Source organism: Heterodontus francisci, chromosome 15, assembly GCF_036365525.1.
Source record: "Heterodontus francisci isolate sHetFra1 chromosome 15, sHetFra1.hap1, whole genome shotgun sequence".
Taxonomy (NCBI): Eukaryota; Metazoa; Chordata; class Chondrichthyes; order Heterodontiformes; family Heterodontidae; genus Heterodontus; species Heterodontus francisci.
In genome coordinates, this window is record NC_090385.1 from 18,216,721 (window position 1) to 18,244,604 (window position 27,884).

At 42.7% G+C, this 27,884-nt stretch overlaps 2 protein-coding genes across 3 annotated transcripts in view; one reads left to right on the forward strand and one right to left on the reverse strand.

Annotated features, from left to right (window-relative positions):
- The first annotated feature begins 313 nt into the window (after nt 1–313).
- pgrmc1 (progesterone receptor membrane component 1) lies at nt 314–14,391 on the forward strand. Its single transcript, XM_068047176.1, has 3 exons — nt 314–655; nt 10,717–10,872; nt 13,133–14,391. Exons 1-3 carry the CDS (start codon nt 358–360, stop codon nt 13,243–13,245), a joined length of 567 nt encoding a protein of 188 aa, XP_067903277.1. The 5' UTR covers nt 314–357; the 3' UTR covers nt 13,246–14,391.
- Nucleotides 14,392–18,428: 4,037 nt separating this feature from the next.
- LOC137377507 (A-kinase anchor protein 17B-like) overlaps nt 18,429–27,884 on the reverse strand; it is a 35,940-nt gene continuing 26,484 nt past the window's right edge. For both annotated transcript variants that reach the window (XM_068047178.1, XM_068047177.1), the window contains exon 5: nt 18,429–23,775. In XM_068047178.1, the coding sequence (XP_067903279.1) occupies nt 21,745–23,775 (2,031 nt within the window). In that variant the 3' untranslated portion in view covers nt 18,429–21,744. The remainder of the gene's footprint in view (nt 23,776–27,884) is intronic.

Sequence of the window (27,884 nt, forward strand, 5' to 3'; positions counted from 1 at the left end):
AGCGCGCTCATTGGCCCTGCTGGGAAGGGGCGGTGCAGCGAGTGCGCTCATTGGCCCTGCTGGGAAGGGGCGGTGCAGCGAGTGCGCTCATTGGTCCTGCTGGGAAGGGGCGGTGCAGCGAGTGCGCTCATTGGTCCTGCTGGGAAGGGGCGGTGTGCCGAGCGCGCTCATTGGTCCTGCTGGGAAGGGGCGGTGTGTCGAGCGCGCTCATTGGTCCTGCTGGGAAGGGGCGGTGTGCCGAGCGCGCTCATTGGTCCCCCTGGGTCGGACTGTGCCGTTATTGGTCCTTCTGGCTCGGGGGCGGTGCGGCGGCTGTGATTCTTTCTGTGGTTGTGGTTGAAACAAGCAGAGTGTAAGATGGCGGACGAAGCGGTTCAGAGCTCGGTGGGGCCCGGTGTGTTGCAGGAGATCTTTACCAGCCCCCTCAACGTCAGCTTGCTCTTCTTGTGCCTGTTCCTCCTCTATAAGATCGTGCGGGGGGATCGGCCGCCTGAGGCCGACCCGGTGAATCGTGAGGAGGAGCTGCCCCGGCTCCGGAGGGACTTCACCCCGGCCGAGATGCGGGAATATGACGGCGACAAGAACCCGCGCATCCTGATCGCCGTCAATAGCAAAGTCTTCGATGTCACCAAAGGGAAGAAATTCTACGGACACGGTACGGAGATGCAGGGCCGCAAGTGACCGCGGGCGGCTTTGTGAAGATTTACCGCCCCGTTTCCCTCCCCCGCCCCCCTGCCACTGACCCTCGGCCCCCTGTCGCCCCATTCCTCTCTCTCCGTGGTAACTTTTAGATATGATTGCCCTGTGGCTGGTCATGCTTAATATTAGATATGATTGCCCTGTGGCTGGTCATGCTTAATATTTCCATCCAAAGCTTTAGATTATCTTGTCAGTGTTTAACTATAACTTAATTTTTATCTGACTATTCAGATTTGGATGAGACAGTAAATTGAGGCCATGTCTGTGCTCTCAGGTGGACATAAAAACAGATTATCTGGTCATTGTTATATTGCTGTAGGTGGGAGCTTGCTGTGTGCAAATTGGCTGCTGCACTTCCTACATTACAATTCTTTTTTTTTCTTTGGCCTCCTTATCTCGAGAGACAATGGGTAAGTGCCTGGAGGTGGTCAGTGGTTTGTGGAGCAGCGCCTGGAGTGGCTATAAAGGCCAATACTAGAGTGACAGGCTCTTCCACAGGTGCTGCAGATAAAATTGGTTGTCAGGGCTGTTTTGCAGTTGGCTCTCCCCTTGCGCTTGTCTTTTTTCCTGCCAACTGCAAAGTCTCTTTGACTCTCCATGCTTTAGCCCTGCCTTTATGACTGCCTGCCAGCTCTGGCGAACGCTGGCAACTGACTCCCACAACTTGTGATCAATGTCACAGGACCTCATGTTGCGTTTGCAGACGTCTTGCATTACAATAGTAACCATCAAAAGTACATAATTGGCTCTGAAGTGCTTTGGGATGCCCTGAGGTTACAAAAGGTGCCATATTAATGCAAGTCTTTTAAAAGGAGTCGGTTTGTCTACATTTTTGAAAGGGTTAATATCTTGGCAAACTCTGAAAAAGTCTTTCAAACAGTACCCATGTGATTTGTGGGGCCATTTGTAAACTTACACAGATATGGGAAACCTTTGAAACTCTTGGCCTGTTTTTCTCAGCTTGCATGAGTTGGGTGGAGCTAAGAAATGTTGAGTCATTATTTGGCCATCACAGTCTGGAGCAGCCTTCATGGACCAACTGATTAGTTTCTACTGTTGATTCTGTTATTCTGCCTGCTATTTTCCCATCTCCCCTTTAGGCGCACCTAAAAATGGATTTGTTTTAATGCACACATTTGCAAAGATGGTTTGCCCTTTCCAAGCGTTGATGTGAAATGTTGTGTTACAAAGATGTTATCAGAGCTTGCACACTACATCCTACCCTTTGCACGTGGTATCATCTATTTGCTGTTCTCCACATGCACCCCAGCCAGTTCTTTGCTTGGCCTTCTATGATTTTGAATTTTTCCTCTGCACTTTGCTTCCACTGCCCGACCCCCCCACCCCCGGCCCATGTACCATCCTGGAGTTAGCTACCTGCCTGTTGGCTTCTAGGCGGTGCTGTTGTAGTGTAACCAGCTGATGACTTGTTACAGTGCAGCACTGCCAGCAGCCTGGGAGTATTAGTATTCATCTTGACTCAGCATCTCATTAGATGCTGCTCACTAAGAATTTCTGTATGAAGGGGATTGAAAAAGTTGAGTAGAGCAAATAAGAGGTGGAACACATTGAAATTTAAGAAAGTTGGGTGGATAGACTTGTAGAATAAATTACCAAGAAACCCACTTGTCTTGGATGGTGTAAATTAGTTTAAAAGTAATTGAGTGGATTTCTTGGGGGGGAGAGAGAAGAGATTGAGGGTGAAGGTGTAAAAGGGGTTGGAGGGTTGAACAGTGGGAAAAAAAGAACAAGCTATTTGAGCTTTGTGACCTTTTCCTCACAAGTTCTTCCAAAATGACTTTTACTCAGCATGATTAGAATTAGAATGGGGTGTGGACCTTTGCTTGCATTCATGTACAGGGTGTTGGACCACTGTTCTTCCTGTCCACAATTTAGTTTTGTTTAAATAAGTACGCCCTCCAGCAGACCCCTGATGGCAGGCTGGTGTATCTGAGTGAGCTTAGTTAAACATCAGAGCGCACTCTCTCAGCCTGTGCTGCTTGGCAGACCCATGTTTTAAAAGGTCATTTTTTAAAAAACTGTCTAGTGTAATTCATATACAGCTTATAAAATACTGGCTCTACTGTGCTCCTGACTACCTATTGCAAACTTTTTCAAATATCAGTAATCACAGCTAATCTGTGTGAATGTTAGTGTTATACACTGCCACTTAAACTGTAGTTTGGGTACTTGTACCTGTTTGTGTAATTTTGATCAGACCCGAGCTTTATTCCAAAGCAGATCCCATTGATTATAATTTTTTTTTTATTATTAGAGTTACAGCACTGAAACAGGCCCTTCGGCCCACTGAGTCTGTGCCGACCAAGAACCACCCATTTAAATAAGACCATTGATTATAATTCAAGTGGACCTTTTAAGAACAGACATTGGTTATTTGAGAATCTTGATGGAAAGTGTGTGGAAGTGAAGGTGATTGGGACAGTTGCTACATTTTTATCAGGGTGTTGGGAATTCCTTTGAATAATCGCACTTAACGGTAGATATATCAAAGGTGGTGATTGGTATCTGACTGTAGTACATCCTTTCTATCAAGACTTTGACTGTTTGCTTTAGATTTTCGTCTAAACCAGTAAGCTTTTGAGTTGTTGAGTGCTGCAATATGTCAGGTGATCTTTGAACATCAGCTTTTTGTGTACAGGAATGCATTGCTGAGCTAACAGGCTCTCAATTCCTGATCACCATGTATCTGTGAATGGCCCAAGTCCCCAATCACCAAAAACACACATGACAACGCTCAGAAATAATTTTGGTATAAGTCACTCGGTTTCCTCCTGTAACTCTCTGGCCATACTCTTTTTCAGGAACATTTCTTTGTGACCAGCAAGTGCTGGTAGTTTTGTTTCCCTTGTCTGACTATTTTACTGTGGATGCTAGTCTCAGGATCTGTTTGAATTGTTTAAGACAATGAAGGCAATGGCTGACAATGTGGAGTCTGCTGGCATGGTTGCATTCCATTTAATTTCCAGGTGCTTCAAAGAAATTCTGCAATAAAATGTCTTTTCTCTGACATGCATCTTTTTAGTAATGAAGTATTTTGATCCACTTATGACTGAAATAACTTAAACAGACTGGAACTTTTCTCTGCTAAACCTGGTATGTTATGCCTAAACCTGCTTGGTTACTTTAGATGTTGAGGTGCAGCAAACAATTGCATTTGTAAAATTTACTGTGACAGCAGCTACAGCAGTGAATAGTGATCAATCATCCAGCTTAGCAACAAGAACATATCTTAACATGTATAGGAATAAGTTGATTAGATCTCGAAATAGGATTAATACAGCTTCTCCTGCATTGTACAAAACATACATCAGATCTAGGAATCCCCCTCCTCTGTTTTAGTTTGGGCTGATTTGTGTCACTGCCTTAAGCTAAAAAGTAAGCTACAGGCCATCTTGTAAGAAATATCTATTTATCCACTCCATCTCATCCTGATTGACTTTCTCGTGGTGTTGCAGTTTTTACAAATGGCTGCGGCCCTTCATCTTGCTGATTAACTCTGCTCAAATTCAACAGCAATTGTATTCCCTTCTGGGGATATATTCCGCATGCTTTGAGGTCATGTTAGGAGTTCTTTAAATTCTAGTTCTTCCTCTGTCCCTTCGTCCACTTGGAAGGGTGCATGTGACCCTTTCTCGGTCAGTGCTGCTTTAGTGCTGGCTATTGGAAAATGCACGAGGTGATGGCGGAGAGGACATGAGGTAACTTTTTAAAGATAAAACTCCTCTTGGATTTCCTTTTTGCGAGAGTTTTCTGAGCCTTTCTTCCTGTAACAACTGGAGGCAGGATAGTGCTGTTAGCAGATGAACCCGTGCAATGGCACTCCTGCGGTTGTACCTGAAATCAACAATATTTTTGGCAAACAAGTATTACTTGTAGGGGAAAAAAAGTAACTTCTGAATGTTGAATACTTTGCCACACATTTGCTGGGGTTCTTTTGGTCACTGATTTATATGGCTAGATCCAGAAGATTATTAAATACAAGTTCTTGGCATGAAATTGTTTTCAATGTTTCTAAACTGCTACTTGTATTGTATTGAAATTTGCCCATATTGTGGAAACAGCTAGTTATAGCAGAAGCCCGAAAGAAAATTGGTTACCTCAAAATTGAATTGTTTTGGCAAATATCCTTGAATACCAGCCGATGCTGCTGAGCTGGTAATTTGGACAACTGCCATGTTAATGCTAATGCAGTCTAGTTCTCATCACTTTGGTGGTTTGCCTTAGCTAGGAATGTAACAGGAATAGGCCATTCAGCCCTCAGCCATTTCCACCATTCTAATAAATCATGGCTGGTCTGTACCTGAACTCCATCTACCAGCTCTTGCTCCTTAGCCTTGATACCCTAGCCTAGTAAAAATCTGTCTGTCTGTCTTGAAAGTTTCAATTGGCCCAGCACGCACAGCCTTCTGGGGACAGAGTTCCAGATTTCATCTGTGGAAATGTGTTTCCTGATTTCACTCTTAAATGGCCTTACTCTAATTTTAAGATTATGCCCCCTTGTTCTGGATTTCCCCACCAGAGGAAATTGTAGCTACCCTATCAAATCCTTTCATCATGTTCAAGACCTCCGAAGTTCCGAAGAAGGGTCACTGACCCGAAACGTTAACTCTATTTCTTTTTCCACAGATGCTGCCAGACCTGCTGAGTGGTTCCAGCATTTCTTGTTTTTATTTATGTTAAAGACCTCCATTGGATTGCACCTTGACCATCTAAACTCTGATTTATTCTCTTGAACGTGCATGTGGTTCTCTGGGTACTCAGCAATAGTTTGTCTAAGTGACACATTGCAACATAGAATTTTCTGAATTTAGTTCTTTCAGAAAATAATGCTGAATTGCAAAAGTAGTCCAGATTCAACCGAGTAAAAAGCAAATTTAGGATTGATATCAGGAAGATCATCTTCAGAGTGATCAAACTTCAGAATGTACTCCTGGATAGTCTGTTGGCAATGAAAGCCCTGGAATTATTTTCCAAGTGCAGATGCAATTGGATACTGAGTACTTTAGGGCCATTCTGAATAGACAGAACAATGGTAAATCCAGACAATAATGCTAAATTGAGATAGTATATAACAAGGCTCATAGGTTTACTGTCTTTTTTTTATAGCTTGAAGTAATCACTGCTCAGACTCCTTTCAAAGCTTAATAAGCACAGGTTTCTTTGTAATAAAAGCAAAATACTGCGGATGCTGGAAATCTGAAATAAAAACAAGAAATGCTGGAACCACTCAGCAGGTCTGGCAGCATCTGTGGAAAGAGAAGCAGAGTTAACATTTCGGGTCAGTGACCCTTCTTCGGAACAGGTTTCTTTGTGTTCTATGCTCAGAAATCAGTGCTCTGACAACAGGCATTAATCATATCTCTCCAATGTGTGATTGTCAATTTTATGTCTTGGTGAGCAGAACTGAATACAGCACTCTAGGTGTGGTCCGACAAAAGCACTGTAGTTTGATCATGGCTTCTTCTGACTTGTATTTCACTGTTTTGGAGTATAGAATTCAATGTTCTATTGGCTTTGTTCATCTCCCTCTTCTGCACCAACCCAGCACCGTGCCACATTTACCCCCCCCAACCAAGCCTGGGGACATGACGACGTCTAATTGTACTGTCAATACTGATCCAGCTGAGATGCAGCAGAAACTGAGGGTTGAACCTGAGGCTATTCTAGTTTTTCATTATTATACTATGCAAAATCCACCCACTGATAAATCAGCAAAGCTTGTTTTTTTAATGGAAGTAGTAATTTTCCCGCCCCGTCAATTGATTTGTGATATTTAACTAGAGCGGCCACTGATAAAAGGACTGAAATATCCTTGGTAGAGAGAGGAGTGACTGGGATTGGGGTGGTCTGGCTCACAGCAGGCATATCTGCTGCTGATGCATAATGTTAAGTGTAGAAGCTGTACCTTAAACAGTGTTCAAATCACACGCAGCTTCCACAGTGCAGACTGCGACACCGACCACTCCCTGGTGTGCAGCAAGGTTAGACTCAGACCAAAGAAGTTGCGTCATTCCAAACAGAAGGGCCACCCGCGCATCAACACGAGCAGAATTTCTCACCCACAGCTGTTACAAAAATTTCTAAATTCACTTGTAACAGCCCTTCAAAACACTCCCACAGGGGATGTTGAGACCAAGTGGGCCCACATCAGAGACGCCATCTATGAGTCAACTTTGACCACCTACGGCAAAAGTGCGAAGAGAAATGCAGACTGGTTTCAATCTCATAATGAAGAGCTGGAACCTGTCATAGCCGCTAAGCGCATTGCACTGTTGAACTACAAGAAAGCCCCCAACGATTTAACATCCGCAGCACTTAAAGCAGCCAGAAGCATTGCACAAAGAACAGCCAGGTGCTGCGCAAACGACTACTGGCAACACCTATGCAGTCATATTCAGCTGGCCTCAGACACCGGAAACATCAGAGGAATGTATGATGGCATGAAGAGAGCTCTTGGGCCAACCATCAAGAAGATCGCCCCCCTCAAATCTAAATCAGGGGACATAATCACTGACCAACACAAACAAATGGACCGCTGGGTTGAGCACTACCTAGAACTGTACTCCAGGGAGAATGCTGTCACTGAGACTGCCCTCGGTGCAGCCCAGCCTCTACCAGTCATGGATGAGCTGGACATACAGCCAACCAAATCAGAACTCAGTGATGCCATTGATTCTCTAGGCAGTGGAAAAGCCCATGGGAAGGACAGCATTACCCCTGAAATAATCAAGAGTGCCAAGCCTGCTATACTCTCAGCACTACATGAACTGCTATGCCTGTGCTGGGACGAGGGAGCAGTACCCCAGGACATGCGCGATGCCAATATCATCACCCTCTATAAAAACAAAGGTGACCGCGGTGACTGCAACAACTACCGTGGAATCTCCCTGCTCAGCATAGTGGGGAAAGTCTTTGCTCGAGTCGCTCTGAACAGGCTCCAGAAGCTGGCCGAGCGCGTCTACCCTGAGGCACAGTGGGGCTTTCGTGCAGAGAGATCGACCGTTGACATGCTGTTCTCCCTTCGTCAGATACAGGAGAAATGCCGTGAACAACAGATGCCCCTCTACATTGCTTTCATTGATCTCACCAAAGCCTTTGACCTCGTCAGCAGACGTGGTCTCTTCAGACTACTAGAAAGGATTGGATGCCCACCAAAGCTACTAAGTATCATCACCTCATTCCATGACAATATGAAAGGCACAATTCAGCATAGCGGCACCTCATCAGACCCCTTTCCTATCCTGAGTGGTGTGAAACGGGGCTGTGTTCTCGTACCTACACTTTTTGGGATTTTCTTCTCCCTGCTGCTTTCACATGCGTTCAAGTACTCTGAAGAAGGAATTTTCCTCCACACAAGATCAGGGGGCAGGTTGTTCAACCTTGCCCGTCTAAGAGCGAAGTCCAAAGTACGGAAAGTCCTCATCAGGAAACTCCTCTTTGCTGACGATGCTGCTTTAACATCTCACACTGAAGAGTGTCTGCAGAGACTCATCGACAGGTTTGCGGCTGCCTGCAATGAATTTGGCCTAACCATCAGCCTCAAGAAAACGAACATCATGGGACAGGACATCAGAAATGCTCCATCCATCAATATTGACGACCACGCTCTGGAAGTGGTTCAAGAGTTCACCTACCTAGGCTCAACTATCACCAGTTACCTGTCTCTAGATGCAGAAATCAACAAGCGCATGGGTAAGGCTTCCACTGCTATGTCCAGACTGGCCAAGAGAGTGTGGGAAAATGGCGCACTGACACGGAACACAAAAGTCCAAGTGTATCAGGCCTGTGTCCTCAGTACCTTGCTCTATGGCAGCGAGGCCTGGACAACGTATGTCAGCCAAGAGCGACGTCTCAATTCATTCCATCTTCGCTGCCTCCGGAGAATACTTGGCATCAGGTGGCAGGACTGTATCTCCAACACAGAAGTCCTCGAGGCGGCCAACATCCCCAGCTTGTAGTCACTACTGAGTCAGCGGCGCTTGAGATGGCTTAGCCATGTGAGCCGCATGGAAGATGGCAGGATCCCCAAAGACACATTGTAAAGCGAGCTCGCCACTGGTATCAGACCCACCGGCCGTCCATGTCTCCGCTATAAAGACGTCTGCAAACGTGACATGAAATCCTGTGACATTGATCACAAGTCGTGGGAGTCAGTTGCCAGTGTTCGCCAGAGCTGGCGGGCAGCCATAAAGACGGGGCTAAAATGTGGCAAGTCGAAGAGACTTAGTAGTTGGCAGGAAAAAAGACGGGCGCAAGGGGAGAGCCAACTGTGTAACAGCCCCGACAAACAAATTTCTCTGCAGCACCTGTGGAAAAGCCTGTCGCTCTAGAATTGGCCTTTATAGCCACTCGAGGCGCTGCTTCACAAACCACTGACCACCTCCAGGCGCGTATCCATTGTCTCCCGAGATAACGAGGCCCGAAAGAAGAAGCTGTCCCAGCAGGAGCTCCAAACTATAAATGCACAGAGCTGCTTCAAAAGTGGCTGTGTATTGTAAGTAATGCTCGACTATCTGTTAGTTCAACACCTCAAACTGCATGAAGCAGTATTGCTTTTTATTGTGTTGCTGATTGGCCGTGTTAAGCACATCATGAGCCAATTAGACTCTACCATTTTATGTCTATATTCTCTACCCATTCTTTCCATTTCTTTGTTTAGTTTTATTTTAAGCTTTCTATCAAATTGTTTCATGTTCTTCACCTCTGAATGGAACAGTCCCTCTGCTCAGCCGACTTAAAATCATCCCTCTCCTTCAAGTATTGGGTGCTTGCTGAGGCCTGGCTTGCTCAGCTCTTCTGTGGATTGGAATTGACTCAACCTGGTGTCTTCCTGTCCACTTGATCACTGATTGGCATGCACTGACATTAAGTACTTTCACTGCTATTGCTCCCTGGAAGACCCCTCCAATCTTACTTTTTTCTCCTTGCCTCCTGTTCTTGTTCATTCCTTCCTCTCTACCCCCCAACTCATTTACCTGACAAGTGACCAGAAATAAATACAGTTGGCTGGGGGATGGTTGGCAGTAGCAGTTAGACTTTCTACGTTTCTATGACTGGCCTTTTGATAGCGCCCATGTTGAGTGGCTGGAAATAGTAACAGGGATTGCAGAGACCAGAGCCCATCTCATTCGGAGTCTGATAGGTAAACTGAAAAATATCTTTTTTTTTTAAAAGTCTAATGTTAACTGAGAATTATCCGGATAGTATAATACTCTGTCAAAGAATGGCGTGTGAAAACAGGTCTAACATTCACAAGCATATGGAAAAAGAGACAGAGCGAGACAAAGAATTAAAGTACAAAAAGAAGTTTCATAATGACACTTTTCTGCAATATGCAACATCGCAACCTATAATGCAGCATAAGTGACCACCTACTAAAGCGAAATGGATACTTCACTATAATTAACATCATACATACCATTAACAGTTAAAAGTAAAAATACAGGCCTTAAAATAATGCTGTGGGATATTGGCATACGACTGGTTAATGGGACTGACTTAACATCTGTTAATATAGCAGATTGGAATTTGAAATGGCATGTTAGCCATTCCCATATTCACATCTCAGCATAATTTCAAGGCCAGCAACCTTGTTGAAAAGCCAGAGATTAGAATGTTTGAATTTTAGAAGAAAATCTCTTATCCTGGCACAAATCTAATTTGTGCATAAACGTGCAGCTTTGCTTCCTGCCCTGGAAGACGAGTGTATATCTTAACTGGGTAACAACTGAAAGGAAACTCCTTTTACAGCTCTCAATTTCATATCATTTAGTTGATTTCTTCTTTTTTTTAAAAAAAAAAACTGTAAGCTGAAAAAGAACTCCTACAGCTTCTAATCAGTAGAATTATGCTCAAATTCGTTGCCATAGATTTGTGTCTTTGTTCTCTGTGAGGCCATTTCACTGTGCCCCAGTACCTTTTTATAAAAGAATTATAGAGAGGTGAACCATCATTTGAAGGACAAGATTGCATTAATAAATTACTTGTTTTAACTAGAGGGTCCTTATGGCGTATTTGCTGGAAGAGATGCATCAAGAGGCCTTGCTACATTCTGCCTGGATAAGGAGGCACTGAAGGACGAATACGATGACTTGTCTGATCTCAATGCCATGCAGCTGGAAAGTCTTCAGGAGTGGGAGATGCAGTTCACCCGTAAGTGTTCTCATTGTTTGATGATGGAACTCTGAACCTCCACTTGTGTTGTCTAGGTTAGGAGGTACTAATCTCTTGTTTCAAATCCAGAGCTATGCAGTACAAATGCAGTAGGGAGGAAGAATCACAGCACAGAATTAAGCTCTGCTGTGTTGTACGGCCATGCAAATGTTTGTTTAAAACCTCTGCATAATGTTTTCTATCTCCACAGTGTATTTAAAAAGTTAATTTGTTTACAAATTATTGATCAAGAATCTAATAGTCAGGTTCCTATTGCAAATATTTATTGATCTGAAATCCTTAAAGGTTTTGACTGTTCAATTGTAAATTTTATGCTTCAGAATCTTACTGGTAGAGTACCACCAATTAGTATTTGGCCTACATAGTCCTGCCCTATTTGTTGAGGAGGACGTAGATGTTATGGTTAACGTTGTGGAGGAGGCAAGCGTACAAAAGTTTTGAATTTTTTGATACTAAGGGAATCGAGGGGTATTGGGATAGTGCAGCAAAGTGGAGTTGAGTTTAATGATCAGCCTTGATCTTATTGAATGGCGGAATAGGCTCGAGGGAGTGTATGGCCTACTCCTGTTCCTATCACTTATGTTATTATATGTAGCAGAATTATGTATTCAGTTTGGATAAAGACCAAAATCAGTGCTGCAAGTGATGAAATAGCTCCATACACAGAGCCATCTAAACCTTTAATATGTACTTGGGTTCCTTATACTTTCAATAAAAACTCTAAAGTGCAGGATGGAAATCTCTGTACAGCAGAGATAAACTTGTACCACAGCAGAGATTATGAACCATTGAGAGCGTTCATCTTTGAACAGCTAATGCTTCTTCTGCAATCCTCAGGAAAAGCTGACCAGAAATGTTTTCAACTTCCAATACTGAACCAGATAATACGCATTTTTGTTTCATATAGCTGTGTAGTTCTCAATACTTTTTGGCAAATCTTTATGCTTGCATGTTGTAAATTGAAGAAAAGTACTTATTCACTGCTCAACCTAAACACTACTTTTTGATATCGACAAATTTTACGAAAGCTGATTGATTTCCAAAAATGAATGCTCTGGCCTTACAGGTTTGCTCTGAGACTGCAAGCATGTTGTACTAGCACTCTGCATGCTTAGATTTTCATTTTGTCTTCAAAATCCATCTGAGATTTCCATAGAAATCACAACTACTTATTTTACTACATCTTTAAATATTGACATGATTTCAGCTTCAATCTCTAACTCCGGTAAAGCAAGCCTTAACTGGTGCTACTATTCCTGCCTCTGAGTCAGAAGGGTCCAGGTTTTGAACAGTCAGTCAGATTGTCCCGGTGAACAAAGACTGAAGCTCCACTCTGACATCCAGCGGGACAGTCCTGTCTGGTAGGTGTGATGACCTGTTCTTCATCGTATGGGTTGTAGGAACCCATAAAACCCTTCCACCGATTTAGAACTAACCACCATATGGATTGGAATAAGGTTGAGTATGGCCATGGAAGGAACTCTCAGTTTGCAGCCTGTCAGACTGTGAATCCTTCCACCCATTCTTCTTCTCCGAGTGATAAGGCAATACAGGAAAAACAAAATGACTAACTCTGGAAGTGCATTTCATAGCCTCACCTATTTTTTAAAAAAAAATGTTTCTCTCTCTCTCTTGTATCTATGAAACCTTGTATGCTCCAATCTGTTTTTATCTACTCTGTACCAGCACTTCATGATTCAAATCACTTAATCCCTGTTCTAATAAAAACAGCTGCTGGATTTTGTCTTTTTAAAATTTTCTGTTGGTATTTAGTAATTTAAAGGAGTAAAGTGACCATTTTATTCCCTCGCTATCTTGATTACTAGCAATTTGAGTTTTTCCGATAGAATTGTCAAACATCTGAATACATTTTAAATCATTGTGTAGTGTTTGTGGGATGAGTGTTTCAATACCTTCAAGTCTGTTGGTGCATGCTGCTGGGATCAAAGGTTTGACGCAGCTTGTTTGCCTTGATAATTGTAGAATAAATATATTGCAAGCTGGGAGAGGGTGGGGTTGGTGACCTCCCAAACATGCACTATAGTTGTGGGCCTTGGAGTGATTTGCCAGAGAAGCTGGGTGAGAAAAGGGAGATTTCACTGTCTTTTCGCTGGAGCATACTCCAGTAAGAACAAAGATGTGTGACACAGCACTTTATTGCACCTTTTTTGGGATGTTTCCTAAGACTGGAATGTTAGTTAATTCTAACAGTTGTGTCTTTGTTCCCACGGTTTTCCAGAGAAGTACTATTACGTTGGAAAACTCCTGAAACCAGGAGAGGAGCCCACAGAATACACAGACGAAGAAGATACGAAAGATGCAAAAGAGGCTAAAGAATTGATAAAGGAGTGAAGTTCTGCAGTTTGGAGAGATCTATTTTTGTAGAATTGATCACGCAACAACAACATTGTATTGAATTTTTGAGAGTAAGATTTCTGTTGGGGGGTGGGGGTGGTGTGAGGGCATGATTATTGCAACTGTTCAGTCTCATTACTTTGATAGATGTTTTGTGGTGAAGTATTAAGTGAGGATGTAGACAACTTAAGTTGTATGGAGGAGGTACATCATTCTAACAGCACTGAGCTGTAAATATTGTAAGACTGCAATATAACACTCTTTGTCCCAGCCAAGGCAGAGCAGTCTAGCCTGATAATCAAGCTACTCAATTCAGTCTGGTTACATCTTTTCAAATTAACCCACGCTTTCCCTCTTTTCAATAGGAAAGGGTGAAGACCTTTGTAACACACTAGAAATTAAGTTCAGAGCAATGCATGGAAGGTACAGCATGGAAACGGGCCATCCAGCCCGACCAGACTGTGTCAACATGTACCCTTCATGTGAGCAAATAGTATTAATCCCATTCCTGCAGAGCTAACCTTTATTTGAGCTTCTAGCAGTGTTTTTGGTCCAGAAAGATGTGCAATGCAAAACTAATTTACAGCTGCAAAAGTCAGCAGTTAATTCTGTTCAAATGTGTTACTTGTCTCTTGTAAATGCAACAAAGCCCTTCTTATCGGGTGCAGTGCCTTGGTGGAAGTATGTAGCAATAACTGAACAGGATAACACAGATAATGTCTGAGGGTTGAGTTCTCAAAGTGTTGTGTGGAATCCGGTTCAGTTAAAACCACATTCCCTTTAAAATAATGGGCCTACGAAACAAACCATTTCAATATGCATGTGAAATCATTCCAGCAGTAACCAACAAAAAAGCAGCACGTTTTGTCATTTTTCTAATTGTAGAGATAACGTGACCTGTTTCGGTGTCCTTGCATAATCCTTGTACAACAGCTGTCATGTGCGTAAGACTATGTGATCTCTTCAAAGAATTGCAATTTTAAAAAAAAAATTAAAATCCCATGTATGTATTGAATATATGCCTAACCAGTTTAAATGTTGTATACTAACAGTATGATGGAATCTATATAAATATACATCCGGTAATAGTGTAAGGGGTCCGTGTTTACTTTTGTTGAAATAAAACTACTTGGAATTCAAAAATGTTGATTTAATTGTGTAAAAATGAGAACTATTGCAGTAAGTCTAAAGGAATTGCAATCTTTTATCAAGACTCCTCTGTCACAGTTGGCAGTTAAGCTTAATATAGATTAAGGGTACAGTTGTGTCATAACTATGATACTGGACCAGCAACCCACAGATTGAGAGTTCAGATTCTGCCAAAGGCAAGTTATGAAATTTGTATTCAATGAGTCATGGTTAAGTAATGCACTGTGCCAAGAAATAACTGTAAACTGCAGGATTGCTGTTAGAAACTCAACTAATTCAGTAATATCCCTCAGGGAAGGGCACTTGCAGCTGCCCCCCAGCTCCCATCTACTAATTTTGACCCTGTACTATGTGGTCAAGGATCTTTAAACTCCGATTTTGAAATCAGCAGTAAAGTCTGTCACCAAATGTTCTTCAGTTTTTATTTTTAGTCTTGAAAATCCATTTAAAGAAAAGATATGAAGATTACATTTTAAGAGAAAATCAGGAAAAATCAGTTTGTCTTGAATACTATCAAATGCTGTACAAAAAGGAATATTTGTGCTTCATTGTAATAAGTAACCTTGATCACAATACTGTCAAGCTATTTTAACAGTAAATACATATATAGTTGTCCAGGCCTCGCTGCCGTAGAGCAAGGTACTGAGGACACAGGCTTGATACACGTGGACTTTTGTGTGCCTGTGTCCTCAGTACCTTGCTCTACGGCAGCGAGGCCTGGACAACATATGTCAGCCAAGAGCGATGTCTCAATTCATTCCATCTTCGTTGCCTCTGGAGAATCCTTGGCATCAGGTGGCAGGACTGTATCTCCAACACACAAGTCCTTGAGGTGGCCAACATCCCCAGCTTATACACCCTACTGAGTCAGCAGCACTTGAGATGGCTTGGCCATGTGAGCCACATGGCAGATGCAGGATCCCCAAGGACACATTGTACAGCGAGCTCGGCCACTGATATCAGACCCACGGGCCGTCCATGTCTCCGCTTTAAAGACGTCTGCAAACGCGACATGAAGTCCTGTGACATTGATCACAAGTTGTGGGAGTCAGTTGCCAGCGATCGCAAGAGCTGGCGGGCAGCCATAAAGGCGGGGCTAAAGTGTGGCGAGACTAAGAGACTTAGCAGTTGGCAGGAACAAAGACAGAAGTGCAAGGAGAGAGCCAACTGTGTAACAGCCCCGACAACCAATTTTATCTGCAACACCTGTGGAAGAGTCTGTCACTTTAGTATTGACCTTTTATAGCCACTCCAGGCGCTGCTTCACAAACCACTGACCACCTCCAGGCGCTTACCCATTGTCTCCTGAGACAAGGAGGCCAAAGAAGACATGTATAGTGTTTGTGAATGAGCTGTATGCCAATGTTATCTGCTAAAATGTATATTTAAAGTAGCATCATTTTACCTTGAAACACTCATATTTTGAATATCTGACATGAAAGTTGGTACTAAAATTTAATTTCGCAGTATGTGCTGTGAATGTTGTATTAGGATCAGTATGCACCATATCCATTTTTTAAAACATGGCTGTGATTATTAAAGCTTCTCATTTTGTTTTTCTTTGTTCACGGTATTAAACATCTTGGTGCAAATTTTCACTCCTTTCTTGTTCCATCTCCATTGTAAGTTGGGCCCTACCAAATTCATGGCCATGAAAATTGCATCATAGACCGTGAAATCTTGGGTTCTCTGTGAAATCGGCCATTTTGTGAACTTCATGTGTTTTATTTATTGACACAAGGCTCACTTCGCTGATTGATCGGTGTATTGTCAAAGTAGTGTGATTTAGTAATTAACAAGGCTCACCTCTGATTGTTGGGCATGTTGCAAACATTGTGCATTTTAGTAATTGACACAAGGTACAACTCGCTGATAGGTAGATGAGGGAGGGCTTCTGGTGCAGTTTTGAGAGAAGCAGATTCAAGTATTGCAGATAAGTGAGATGCCAGAATGAGCAAAACAAAAAGGCCACACCCTTACTGCAGCAGGTCGAGTGGGAATTTGGAAGCCAAATTCTGCATGCTGTTTCGTACAAGTTGCAATGTTTTGTTAGATCACACACGGGCAACACTTCAGTGCCACTTAAGAGTCCAAAAGCCATTGCAGCAAAAAGAGCAGTGACACTTAGTGAAAGGTAGATGAAGAGGGAAAAGATGGATCCTTGATGCAATGAGATGCTTTAGCTACATGTAGATAAATGGGACTGAAACTACTGAACTAGACAACGATAAGCAATTTTTTGGAGACTTAGTAAGTGCAGATTAATTATGTCTGTTTTGCATATGGAAAACTATGCAACTCCACAGTAAAAACAAGCTCTCAATCTGAGCTGAACAGTGTCAGTACAGAGCAGAAACACATTTCCATTTGTAGTAGTTTTTTTTTATTCGGGACATGTGGGCGTCGCTGGTGAAGCCAGCATTTATTGCCTATCCCTAATTGCCCTTGAGAAGGTGGTGGTGAGCTGCCGCCTTGAACCGCTGCAGTCCTTGGAGTGTAGGTGCACCAACAGCACTGTTAGGGAGTTCCAGGGTTTTGACCCAGCGACCGTGAAAGAATGGCGATTATAGTTCCAAGTCAGGATGGTGTGTGGCTTGGAGGGTAACCTGCAGGTGGTGGTGGTCCCATGCATTTACTGCCCTTGTCCTAGGTGGTAGAGGATGTAGGTTTAGAAGGTGCTGTTGGAGCCTTGGCGAGTTGCTGCAGTGCACCTTGTACATATTGCTGCCACTGTGTGTAGGTGGTGGAGGGAGTGAATGTTGAAGGCAGTAGATGAGATGCCAGTCAAGTGGCCTGCTTTTTCCTGGATGGTGTCGAGCTGCACCCATCCAGGCAAGTGGAGAGTATTCCATTACACTCCTAACTTCTGCCTTGTAGATGGTTGACAGGCATTGGGGAATCAGGAAGTGAGTTACTCCCTGCAGAATTCACAGCCTCTGACCTACTCTTGAATCCACAGCATTTATGTGGCTGCTCCAGTTCAGTTTCTGGTCAATGGTGACCCCTCCCCCTCCCTTCAGGATATTGATAGTGGAGGATTCAACAATGGTAATGCCATTGAATGTTAAGGTGAGATGGTTAGATTCTCCCTTGGTTGAGATGGTCATTGCTTGGCACGTGTGTGGTGCAAATGTTCCTTTCCACTTATCAGTCTAAGTCTGTATATTCTCCAGGTCTTGCTGCATATGGGCATGGGCTGCTTCATCATCTGAGGAGTTGCAAAGGGTGCTGAACATTGTGCAATCATCAGTGAACGTTCCCACTTCTGACTTTATGATAGAGGGAAGGTTATTGATGAAGCAGCTGAAGATGGTTGGACCTAGGACACTACCCTGAGGAACTCCTGCAGTGATGTCCTGGAGCTGAGATGATTGACCTCCAACAACCACAACCATCTTCCTTTGTGTAGGTATGACTCCAACCAAGCAACTCCCCTTGATTCCCATTTTGTTCAGGCTCCTTGATTTTATTTAGAGATACAGCACTGAAACAGGCTCTTCGGCCCACCGAGTCTGTGCTGACCGTCAACCACCCATTTATACTAATCCTATACTCCTACCACATCCCCACCTTCCCTATATTCACCTACCTATACTAGGGGCAATTTATAATGGCCAATTTGCCTATCAACCTGCAAATCTTTGGCTGTGGGAGGAAACCCACGCAGACACAGGGAGAACTTGAAAACTCCACACAGGCAGTACCCAGAATTGAACCCGGGTCGCTGGAGCTGTGAGGCTGCGGTGCTAACCACTGTGCTGCCCATACTCTATCAAATACTGCCTTGTTGTCAAGGGCAGTCACTCTCACCTCACCTCTGGAGTTCAGCTCTTTTGTTCATGTTTGGACCAAGGCTGTAATGAGGTCAGGAGCTGAGTGGCCCTGGCAGAACCCAAACTGAGTATCAGTTAGCAGGTTATTGCTAAGTTGCTTGTGTAAAATAAAATTGACCTGTCAGAGCTAAGGCTTTTTTAAAAATTCCTTTGGTGCTGCAGCTCAGCAAAGTGTCATTATTTATTACATTAAAGAATGGTACAATAAGTCAGAACTGACTTCACTACTTCAACGCTACAGGCTTTTCAACATGCTTCCTCAACTGTATAAATAGTTCAAATGAAACAGCCATGATTGTCTTAAAAATGTTTAATTATGTTTGCATGAAACCAAAGTAATTAAGTGCTGCTCTTTTAGCCCAAATTATCTCACATATTTTGATCACTGTAATTGCAATGTGTGCATTAATTAAAGGGCACATTCACTACACACTCAAGTTTTGTACAGTAACTGACCAATCCAAACTGGTGATAGGGTAAGTAGTTAGGTTTTAGATTAAACATAGGCAGTCTTTGACAGGATTCTGAATACTGTCACTCGTCTGACAAATCCACCAATTGAAACTAAGAAAACAATATTGTGATGTAGATTGCTGGGGGTAAAGTTCTTTTTGGAAAGTTTTTTTTGTGAACTGCCTGAAATTAATATTTTACTTATTAAAAAGTTGGAAACATTGTCAGTGAACCTTTGACTGAGTTGAGGAAAGCTGCAAAGGATTGAATACAGTGGGCAAGTGCTGAGACGTTTTGGGGATAAGGAAATAAACAAGTTGATTATAATTTGTTGAATCTTGACTATAATTATCACTTGATCCTCAGTGAGTATAATTTTCCAGCCATGTTCCAGCAACAGACTACGAGGCCTCTTTCTGTGCCGTAAACTTTCTATGATTCTATAATTACCTCATAAATATATTGATTTTCTTTCATCTGTGTGCCCTAACTCAATAATCTCCAGCCTCTAACCCTGCTTGACCTGAAGACCACACTTGGTCTTAATTCCCACAATACCACAATGATACCATTTGATACCACAACACCAAGTTGCACATATGTAGCACTTTAACATAGTAAAAGTCCCACAGTGCTTCACAGGAGTGTTACCAAACAAAATCTGACACTGAGCTATGTTTGGTGATATCAGGACAGGTGACCAAAAACTTTGTCAAAGAGGTAGGTTTTAAGGAGTGTCATAAATGAGGTAGGAGAGATAGAGAGTTTTAGGCAGGGAATTCCATAAAAGATTGATTAGTCTTCAATAACTGTGGAAAATATTTAACCTTGGCCTTGTTTTTATTGAATTAAAGGCAAAAGGTGCTACTACCTCCATCATAAATCCTTGTAGTTGTTTCACTAATATTACCAGCAGTACAATGTTACACTGAAAGGTACAGTATGAATGGATAAAAGATTTTACAGATAAAAACACTGCACCTCTTTCTCTCTGTAGTTAAGAGGAAAATAGGAGATGGTGCAGCAGATAACAGCACATAATTTGTAAAATATCTGCAGTTCTGTCAATCCAGGTTCAGTTCAGCCAGAATGATGTAGGTCTTAATCAGGCAGATCTCAAGTTGCTTTGGTTTTACACTGGCTGCGGTACAAGTGCAAAGTTAATTTTTAACAGTTCCGAGAAGCTTTGTTTTTAACTCTAAGCTCTCGATAACATTAGAACATGCCATCAGCTTTTGGAGACCAGTGATTTGACGTACGAGCATCGTGCAAAATTCCACCTCCCTAAACAGAGAATATTGCAGAGCTCTGAGCCAACAGTACAACTGAGCATTTCAAGTTCTAAACCAGTACCAGTATCAGATCATTTATAATGCATGTTGTGAATTAAGTTTACTTTGAACAACTGCAGTTCAACAAAGGCCGGAATTTAAATATTCCAGGTTTTTATTTTAACAAGTCTTCTCCGAAACTAACATGAGTTTGCACCTAGAGTGGCCAACAGATGGAATGTGACAGTATGATGCAAGTTTCTATGTCGGCATGTGAATGGGTTAAGGCATATAATATTTATATAAATACTTACAACATTATCAATATCTCCAATCACCCAACAGCTCCTGAGCTGAATGTGATGGCAATTTAGATTGATGGGGGGGAATGGTGGTTGGTGGGAGCAGTGTAAAATATTCAATGTTAAATAGTCTTCATTCAGAGGTTTAAAAAATTAACTCATCTTCAGTCTCAGATTAAAAAATAAATTCAACTCTTGGCAATAGCTCCCAGTACCTAATGAAAATCACCAAATACTTTAGAGAAAGAAAACAGATGATACGTGTCAGGTTGGGAATTATTTACCAGCACTAGGGGACATGTCAGTGTTGCAGTTTAAATCATCGTCATCCCAACTGAATGTATCCACATACTGTAAACAAAGCTAATGAGATCCTTAGATTCTTGGTCAAATCTGTAAATTTATATTTATCCACTTGGATTTTCTCTCTTTTAGAAATGCTGCTACTAGTTGTTTTACAAACATTTTATTTAAATATTTATTTTGAGTCATTTGACTGATTAAGTAAACTTAAGAAATAAAGGCAAACTGTTACATTTTACGCAATGGTTCGGTGGAGCCATCTCAGCAAACCAGATTCTGTTAAATTAGGCTTAGAAGAGAACTAAAGGACAGAAGGAAGAAGAAAAAAATTAAAATGTTGTGCTGTGAGGGTTACAGTTAAAGTTTGGTCTATGCCATGCTAATTAACTGGAGCATCAGAGTTTAAGTAGGAAAGAGGACCAGAGAATAATAGTAAATTAAAACCTAAGTCCTCTGTTCCAGTACAAAGCCTGCTGCATCACTGACTTTGTCCATTGCAGAAAGAACAAACTTGCATTTACATAGCACCTTTCACATCCTCAGGACAACAAAGCACTTCATAGTCAATTAAGTACATATTAAATGTCATTGTTGTGACGTAGCCAAATGTGGCAGCCAATTTGTGCACAGCAAGCTCCCACAAAAGCAACGAGATAAGCGACCAGATTATCAGTTTTTCCAGTGGTGTTAGTTATGGGGAAATGTTGGCCAGGAACAAAGCATTGTTTAGAAGGAAGCAGTTTAAAATTTATTTTAGGGGAACACTGGTTCTTTTTCCTTTGATTGCCAAACATCTGAAGTGCATCCTTACTTTTCTATGTTAACTCTCAAATATAGAATTTGTTCTCTCAAATATGTTCACCAAGAATGAATGATTGCTGGTCAAACAGGCTACAGTATTGCATATACTCAACCATATGTCAATTCATAATTAAGTTAGGTTTAGTGTGCTACTTTGTTCAAATCAGATTAATTGAAGTGCTTTGGCCTAGAAAGGCACTAATGTATTTAAATGAATATTAAATAGCACAAGTTAAATGAAATGGAAATTTCTTTTTACAGTTTGGTGCTTTGGATAAAATAAGCAGATTAGGTTTCTAACTTATAGAGGATATGATGCCTGTGTGAGCTTCATTTCACGCAGACCTCCTAAATTACTTTGATTCACTTTAATCCCTCTTTTGCTTATTTACGGTGATGAAATTTGCTGGCATCAGTTTCACACTTCTTCATCTTTTGCTCACATCTATTAGCGTCATAAAGACCGTGGTCAAAGGCAAAATGCCTGTCAAAATATGTCTGGTTTCCATTTGCTCCTATTTGGGAACGGTAATAATATTGCCCAAAATCTATCTCGTGAGGCCAAGAATAATCGCCACAGAAATCATGGCGAATACCAAAACCTCTCTCATAAGAGCAATAATTATCTATACATTCATTCTTCATGTGTTGGGATGGATTAGAAAGGCTTTTACAATGGACTTTGTTATCTCTATTAGAATCCATAAGATGATGCATATCCTTAATATGCTTGTCTTTGAGATGGACAATGGTCTTAGTGTTGCTCTCCGTTTTTTTGTGCTTTACTTCATCACTGAAGATTTTAGATTGACTGGACAGCTGATTATTCAAATCCAACTCATTGCTAAGATTTTTCCCAGAGCCTTCAGCATTCCATAAGTCTTTCCTCTGGTCCCCACTACAAAGCTTGCTGGAATTGTTAAGTTCTTCTTTGAACTTGCTTTCATTTTCTTTCCAAGGATATTTTAGTTCACTCCTGGATCCACCTGGAGTCAGCTTTACATCATTGCTGTATGTTCGAGATTTTTTGTTAGGCTTGTGGTTCGAGGCTTCTTGGCAAAAACCTGACTTGCAATTTGACCATTTGTTCGCAGCACTGAACTCACAAACATTATCCTTGTGAACGCACTGTACTGTTATATTTGGTTGCTTCAGCTCATCTGTGCTTTCTTTGTCGAAAAAATCTGGTTCAATCTTGGTTACCCCGCAATGGGATTTCGGTTGGCTGCTGTATTTTGTGCTTGCGTTGCTGGACTGGTTACTGTTCTCTAGCCTTGGTCGAGCCAGCTCATTTTGAGAGTTTTTAATTGAAATTTTCCAATTGCTAGTGGAGTTTTTCCATGGTTCTTTGGAGCCTGAGCAGGAAGATAGCCACAGATCCTTATCTTTGGTGCTGGAATACAGATTCTCAGGGTAACTGACCAATTTCCCCTCTTGGTTCTTAAGGTCACAGACAGAGACAGCACAACTTTTCTCTGAGGAACCAACTGTATCTTTTAAGTGTAGTTGGTACCCCCCAGTTAACTCTTCCCGAAAGTCCACCTGGCTACCTGAATCTTTCCACTGCACTTGAAACTCTCTGTCATATTCTTTCAGCTGACAGCTGGCACTACTGCTGGAGGCTTTCTGCTTGGCCCCAGACTCGCCGATGGTGATTGTCCATCTGTAGTTGCTTTCGTGATCATAATCTTGCCATCTGTTTCGCTGTGTGATGCTGACCTTGGTGCAAAGATGGCTTGATTTATTCTTCAAATCTATCCGGAAGCTTTTCCCATTGTCAGAGACTATCCTCCGCCACTCGGAGTGGTTTCTGGGGTCATTGCCTCTGTGGCAGATATTTGCATGGCTAACTTCCAAAGGGCAAGCATGCTGATGGTAATTCAGCAAACAATTGACAAAATCTTCATACTGGTAAAGCTGATGGCGAATCTGGCGGTCTACAGTGGTGACCTTGCGGAAGTGTCCATTGCAAAGAGAATTATCGTGATCACCTGCATGCTGCTTATGTATGTGTGCACCACAATCTTGTGTCACAGTAATCTGCAAGGATCCAGATTCATGAGGTGTTGTGACTCTTCCCCTGACTGGGCCATGCTGTTCTACGGAGTCAACAGGAGTCACATGTGCCAGGGAGGTGGTGAAAGGGAAGTTGGTGGTTTGTAAAGTCAAAGGCTCCTTTGCTCCAGTAAGTGACCTGTGCTTCTCCCCATCAGTGGTTTCATGCAGCATCTTAATCTTCCTCCATTCTTCGGTCTTCATTTTGTGAAAGCCTTTTTTCCCGGCAATATCTTCACCTGGTTTCTTTTGCTCATTTTCCTTCGCGTGTTCAAGTTTCATCTTTTTCTGGTAACAATTTGTTGTGCCACTCTCAGGAAACTGTCTCTTCCGAAACCTCATTCCATTTTGTAAGAACAACTGCAAAGAAACACAAACAGCAAAATAAGTGTCTGGTACAAAGATGGTGCTGAGCAGGTCCATTTCATATCTGTAAAATGTTTACTCAGGTATAGCTGTGAGTCATTACAAAAAAAAAAATCAGACATTCCTATTTCCATTCCTGTGATGTGAGCATCACTGGAAAGTCTGGCATTTGTTGCCCATCCCGAATTGCCCTGGAGAAAATTGTAGTGAGCCACCTTCTTGAACTGCTAAAGTCCATGCAGCGTGGGTACACCCGCAATGGTGTTAGAAAGGGAATTCCAGGATTTTGATCCAGTGACATTGAAGGGACCACGATATAGTTTCCAGTCAAGATGGTGTGTAACTTGGAAAGCAACTCGCAGTTGGTGGTGTTCCCATGCACTTACTGCTCTCATCCTTCTAGCTGGTGAAGTCACAGGCTTGGGAAGTACTGTCGATGAGTTGCTGCAGTGCATTCTATAGATAGGATATATACAGCCACCATATACTAATGGTGGAGGGGGTGAATGATTCGACTACTGGATTGGGTGGCAATCAAGCAGACTCTTTTTCCTGGATGCTGTTGTGCTTCTTGAGTGTTTTTGCAGCTGCACCCAAGTGGAGGGTACTTCATCACATTCCTGGCATGTGTCTTTTAGGTGGTGGAGAGGCTTTAAGGAGCCAGGAACAAGCCACTTGCCATAGAATGCCCAGCCTCTGACCTGCTTTTGTAGCCATGGCATTTATGTAGTTGGTCCAGTTGAGTTTCTGGTCAATGGCAACCTCTAGGGCATTTATGGTGAAGGATGTTGCAATGGTAATGGTGCTGAATGTCAAGGGGAGGTGGTTAGTTCCTCTTTTGGTGGAGATGGTCATTGCCTGGCACTTGTGTGATGCAAATATCTGGATGTTGTCCAAGTCTTGCTGCAAGTGGGCATGAACTGCTTCATTTTCTGAGGAATTACAAACGTGTCCCGTCAAACACTGTGCAATCATAAGCAAACAGCTCAACTTCAGACCTTACCCATATGGAACTTTGTTACTGGTACATAAATGCAATAACCTTGGAGCAAACCTTCTCTATAATATCAATATACTAGCGACAGAGCAAGCAAAACAGAAAACAAGGAGAAGAAAAAATATTCTCTGCCAAAATATGTCGACTTAGATCGGTCTCCATTTGCACCATGCAGTTACCCAGAGGATGTTGAGCTTCTTAATCCCAGCATTCTCCCAATACACTTTATTCCTCTCCTCAAACACTTCCTATGAGGAAGCTCAGCAAAGCAGAGAGTAGGAATTCAATGTTTGAGGAATTATACGTGAAGAGGAGATTTATAGAGTATCTGTTAAGGACAATCTAGAGAAATATAAAGCAGGTGAAGGCCTTGGAGAGGGTGCAGAGGAGATTTATTAGAATGGTACCAGAGATGAGTGACTTCAGTTATGTGGAGAGACTAGAGAAGCTGGAATTGTTTATTTTAGAGCAGAGAAGGTTAAGGGTTTAATAGAGGTGTTCAAAATTATGAAGGATTTTGATGAATAAAGAGAAACTGTTTCCAGAAACTGGTGGGTTGGTAACCAGAGTACACAGATTTACACTAATTGGCAAAAGAACCAGAGGAAGATGAGGAGGATTTTTTTTAACACAGTGAGTTGATATGATCTGGAATGCACTGCCTGAAAGGGCGGTGGAAGCAGATTCAGTGGTAACTTTCTGAAGGGAATTGGATAAATTCTGGTAGTGGGAATATTTGCCCAGCTATGGGGAAAGAACAGGGGAGTGGAACTAACTGAATAATTTCTTCAAAAGCTGTAACAGTTATAATGGGCCAAATAGCTTCCTTCTGTGTTTCATGATTCTTAAGTGTTGCAAAGTATTTTAATTTTTTTATTCGTTCATGGGATGTGGGCATCACTGGCTAGGCCAGCACTTATTGCCCATCCTTAATTGCCCTTGAGAAGGTGGTGGCGAGCTGCCTTCTTGAACCACTGCACTGCAGTCCTTGGGGTGTCGGTTCACAAACATACTATAGGAGGTTGTAAAGCACCCTATCTGTTCTCAGTAATAACACTCTACGCAGAATGCTCAGTATGAGGCAGAGCTCCAGGTGAGAAAGGCTTTATGTATTCATGTGTAAAAGATTTTGCATAATATGGCAACAATATAATATTGTACAAATGTAAATCATGTGATACTTACTATCAGGATAGCACAGGGACAAACATTTACATTCCTCAGAATGCATATGCATAAGAGACCTGTCCAGTGGTAATGTATTAACACAACATACTTACAGATAGAGGCATTTTCTCTGGCTTGTACTCTGTATAAAGCAAGATATCTGTCGCCTTACTTATCACAGTCACTTCTGTAATCCAACATGTGCAATCTAGAAGATAATGTACTTTTCTGATGTCTTTTAGCTTCTTGATTGTATAGGATTAGCTCAGTTTACGCTCCACATTTTAAATATACATCAAGATATCAGTCATTGTGTTTTTATGACCAATTGATATAAGGTGAGTCCCGTCAAACACTGGTGCCAAACTGGGCGAGTGGTCAAATCACATTAGAATTTTTTTTCAGAGATGATTAAATATTATCCACAATTCCTAGCACAAACATTGAGAAATACACCTGGATTATTCTGCAAACATCAACTAATGGGAGTCTGTTTTTCTCCATTTTCTACTGAAATTAAAAATAGCAGTGCAATTGTAAGGTAAGTTAACCTGCTAGGTTCAAAATATTCCACAAATAGGGCAACCTAGCGCATGACCAAAACTTGTAGGTAGAGTACGCCCCAGATAACATGTTTATCTCTCTGTCAGTTCCACATTTCCATTCCTTCCATTGAGAGGAACTGTAGCAGAGGTTGCATAACAGAAAGTGAGGTGGTTACTGTGTTAATGATGTGAAGTGGCACTGTGCTGTTGACCCATTACACAGCACACCACTTGTCATAGGGCACTCTACCTAACAGAATCCCCTGAATGCTTATCTCCTACATCTGAGTTTATCATATTTTAGTCTTTTTATTCAGTCAGTAGACTCACACACACAGGGCTGGATGTTGTGAAGGAGGCAGGGCTCCCAGCGCTGGGCTGAAATGGTGGAGGGAACCCCACTTCGGCCTTTTTGCCCTCCCCCACACCCCCGGATCGATCCTCCAGTCTTCTTACATTAAAGTTTCACGAGCCAGGATACCCGTCCCTTTAAAGACAGGGATCCCGCCTTGAAGAGCTGCTGTCCAATCAGAGGGCCGGTAGTTCAGTTGTGTCAGCAGCACCACCGGGAGCGGTGGTCACTGCCAGTACTGCAGAGGCCCAGTGCTCGAACACAGAACCTCAAATAAGTGAGGTGGGCTCACCAGGGCCAGTCCCGAAGGCCCCAGCGAAGGGGGGTGGGTAGTTGGTCGTCCAGGGGGAGGGAAGTCCCTGGGGGTAAAGTGGTTCCCAGCAGGGTTCCTCCCTGGACAACAGATTGCCCAAGGAGGAGGGACCACCCCCAGCCCACAGGGAGGTTGCGTCATTTTATGATGCCCTCCCCGCATGGCGGAGACCCCCCTCCCCGTCGGCTGCGGGTAAGATACCAGCAGCGGCAGGAAGAGGCCCTTAGTTGGCCATTAATAGGCCAATTAAGGGCCTCTACAGACTTTTGGGCGGGTTGGCCTATTCAGGAAAATCACTTAGTGACAGGGTGGCGATGGGCCCTCTGCATCCTGCACCCCCCCACCACCTGTCGTGATTCTCTGGGGCCCCCTGCCTCCGACCCCAGGACTCAGGGGGGCCCATAAAATCCAGTCCACCGTGTGTGGTGTTCTGTGGAAAAGTTTAGCAGACGGTTGTGTTAACACTATCTCTAGTGCTGACTTGTTTTCATGTTCTGTCCACAATTTGTTTATTTCCATCCACCTCACATTATCCGGGCACTGACAACACAATGAGCAAGCCCACGGTTGACCATTCCTTCCTTCTCCCATCTTCCTGTGGTACTCGTCAAATATGGGGCCAACCTGCACATGCTGACAATGCGCCACGCTACTCGTGTCCACTCCAGTGATCCAAAAGGAGTTTGTTAGACTTTCCAAATGCCTGTTCAACGTCAAGAACCGGATGAA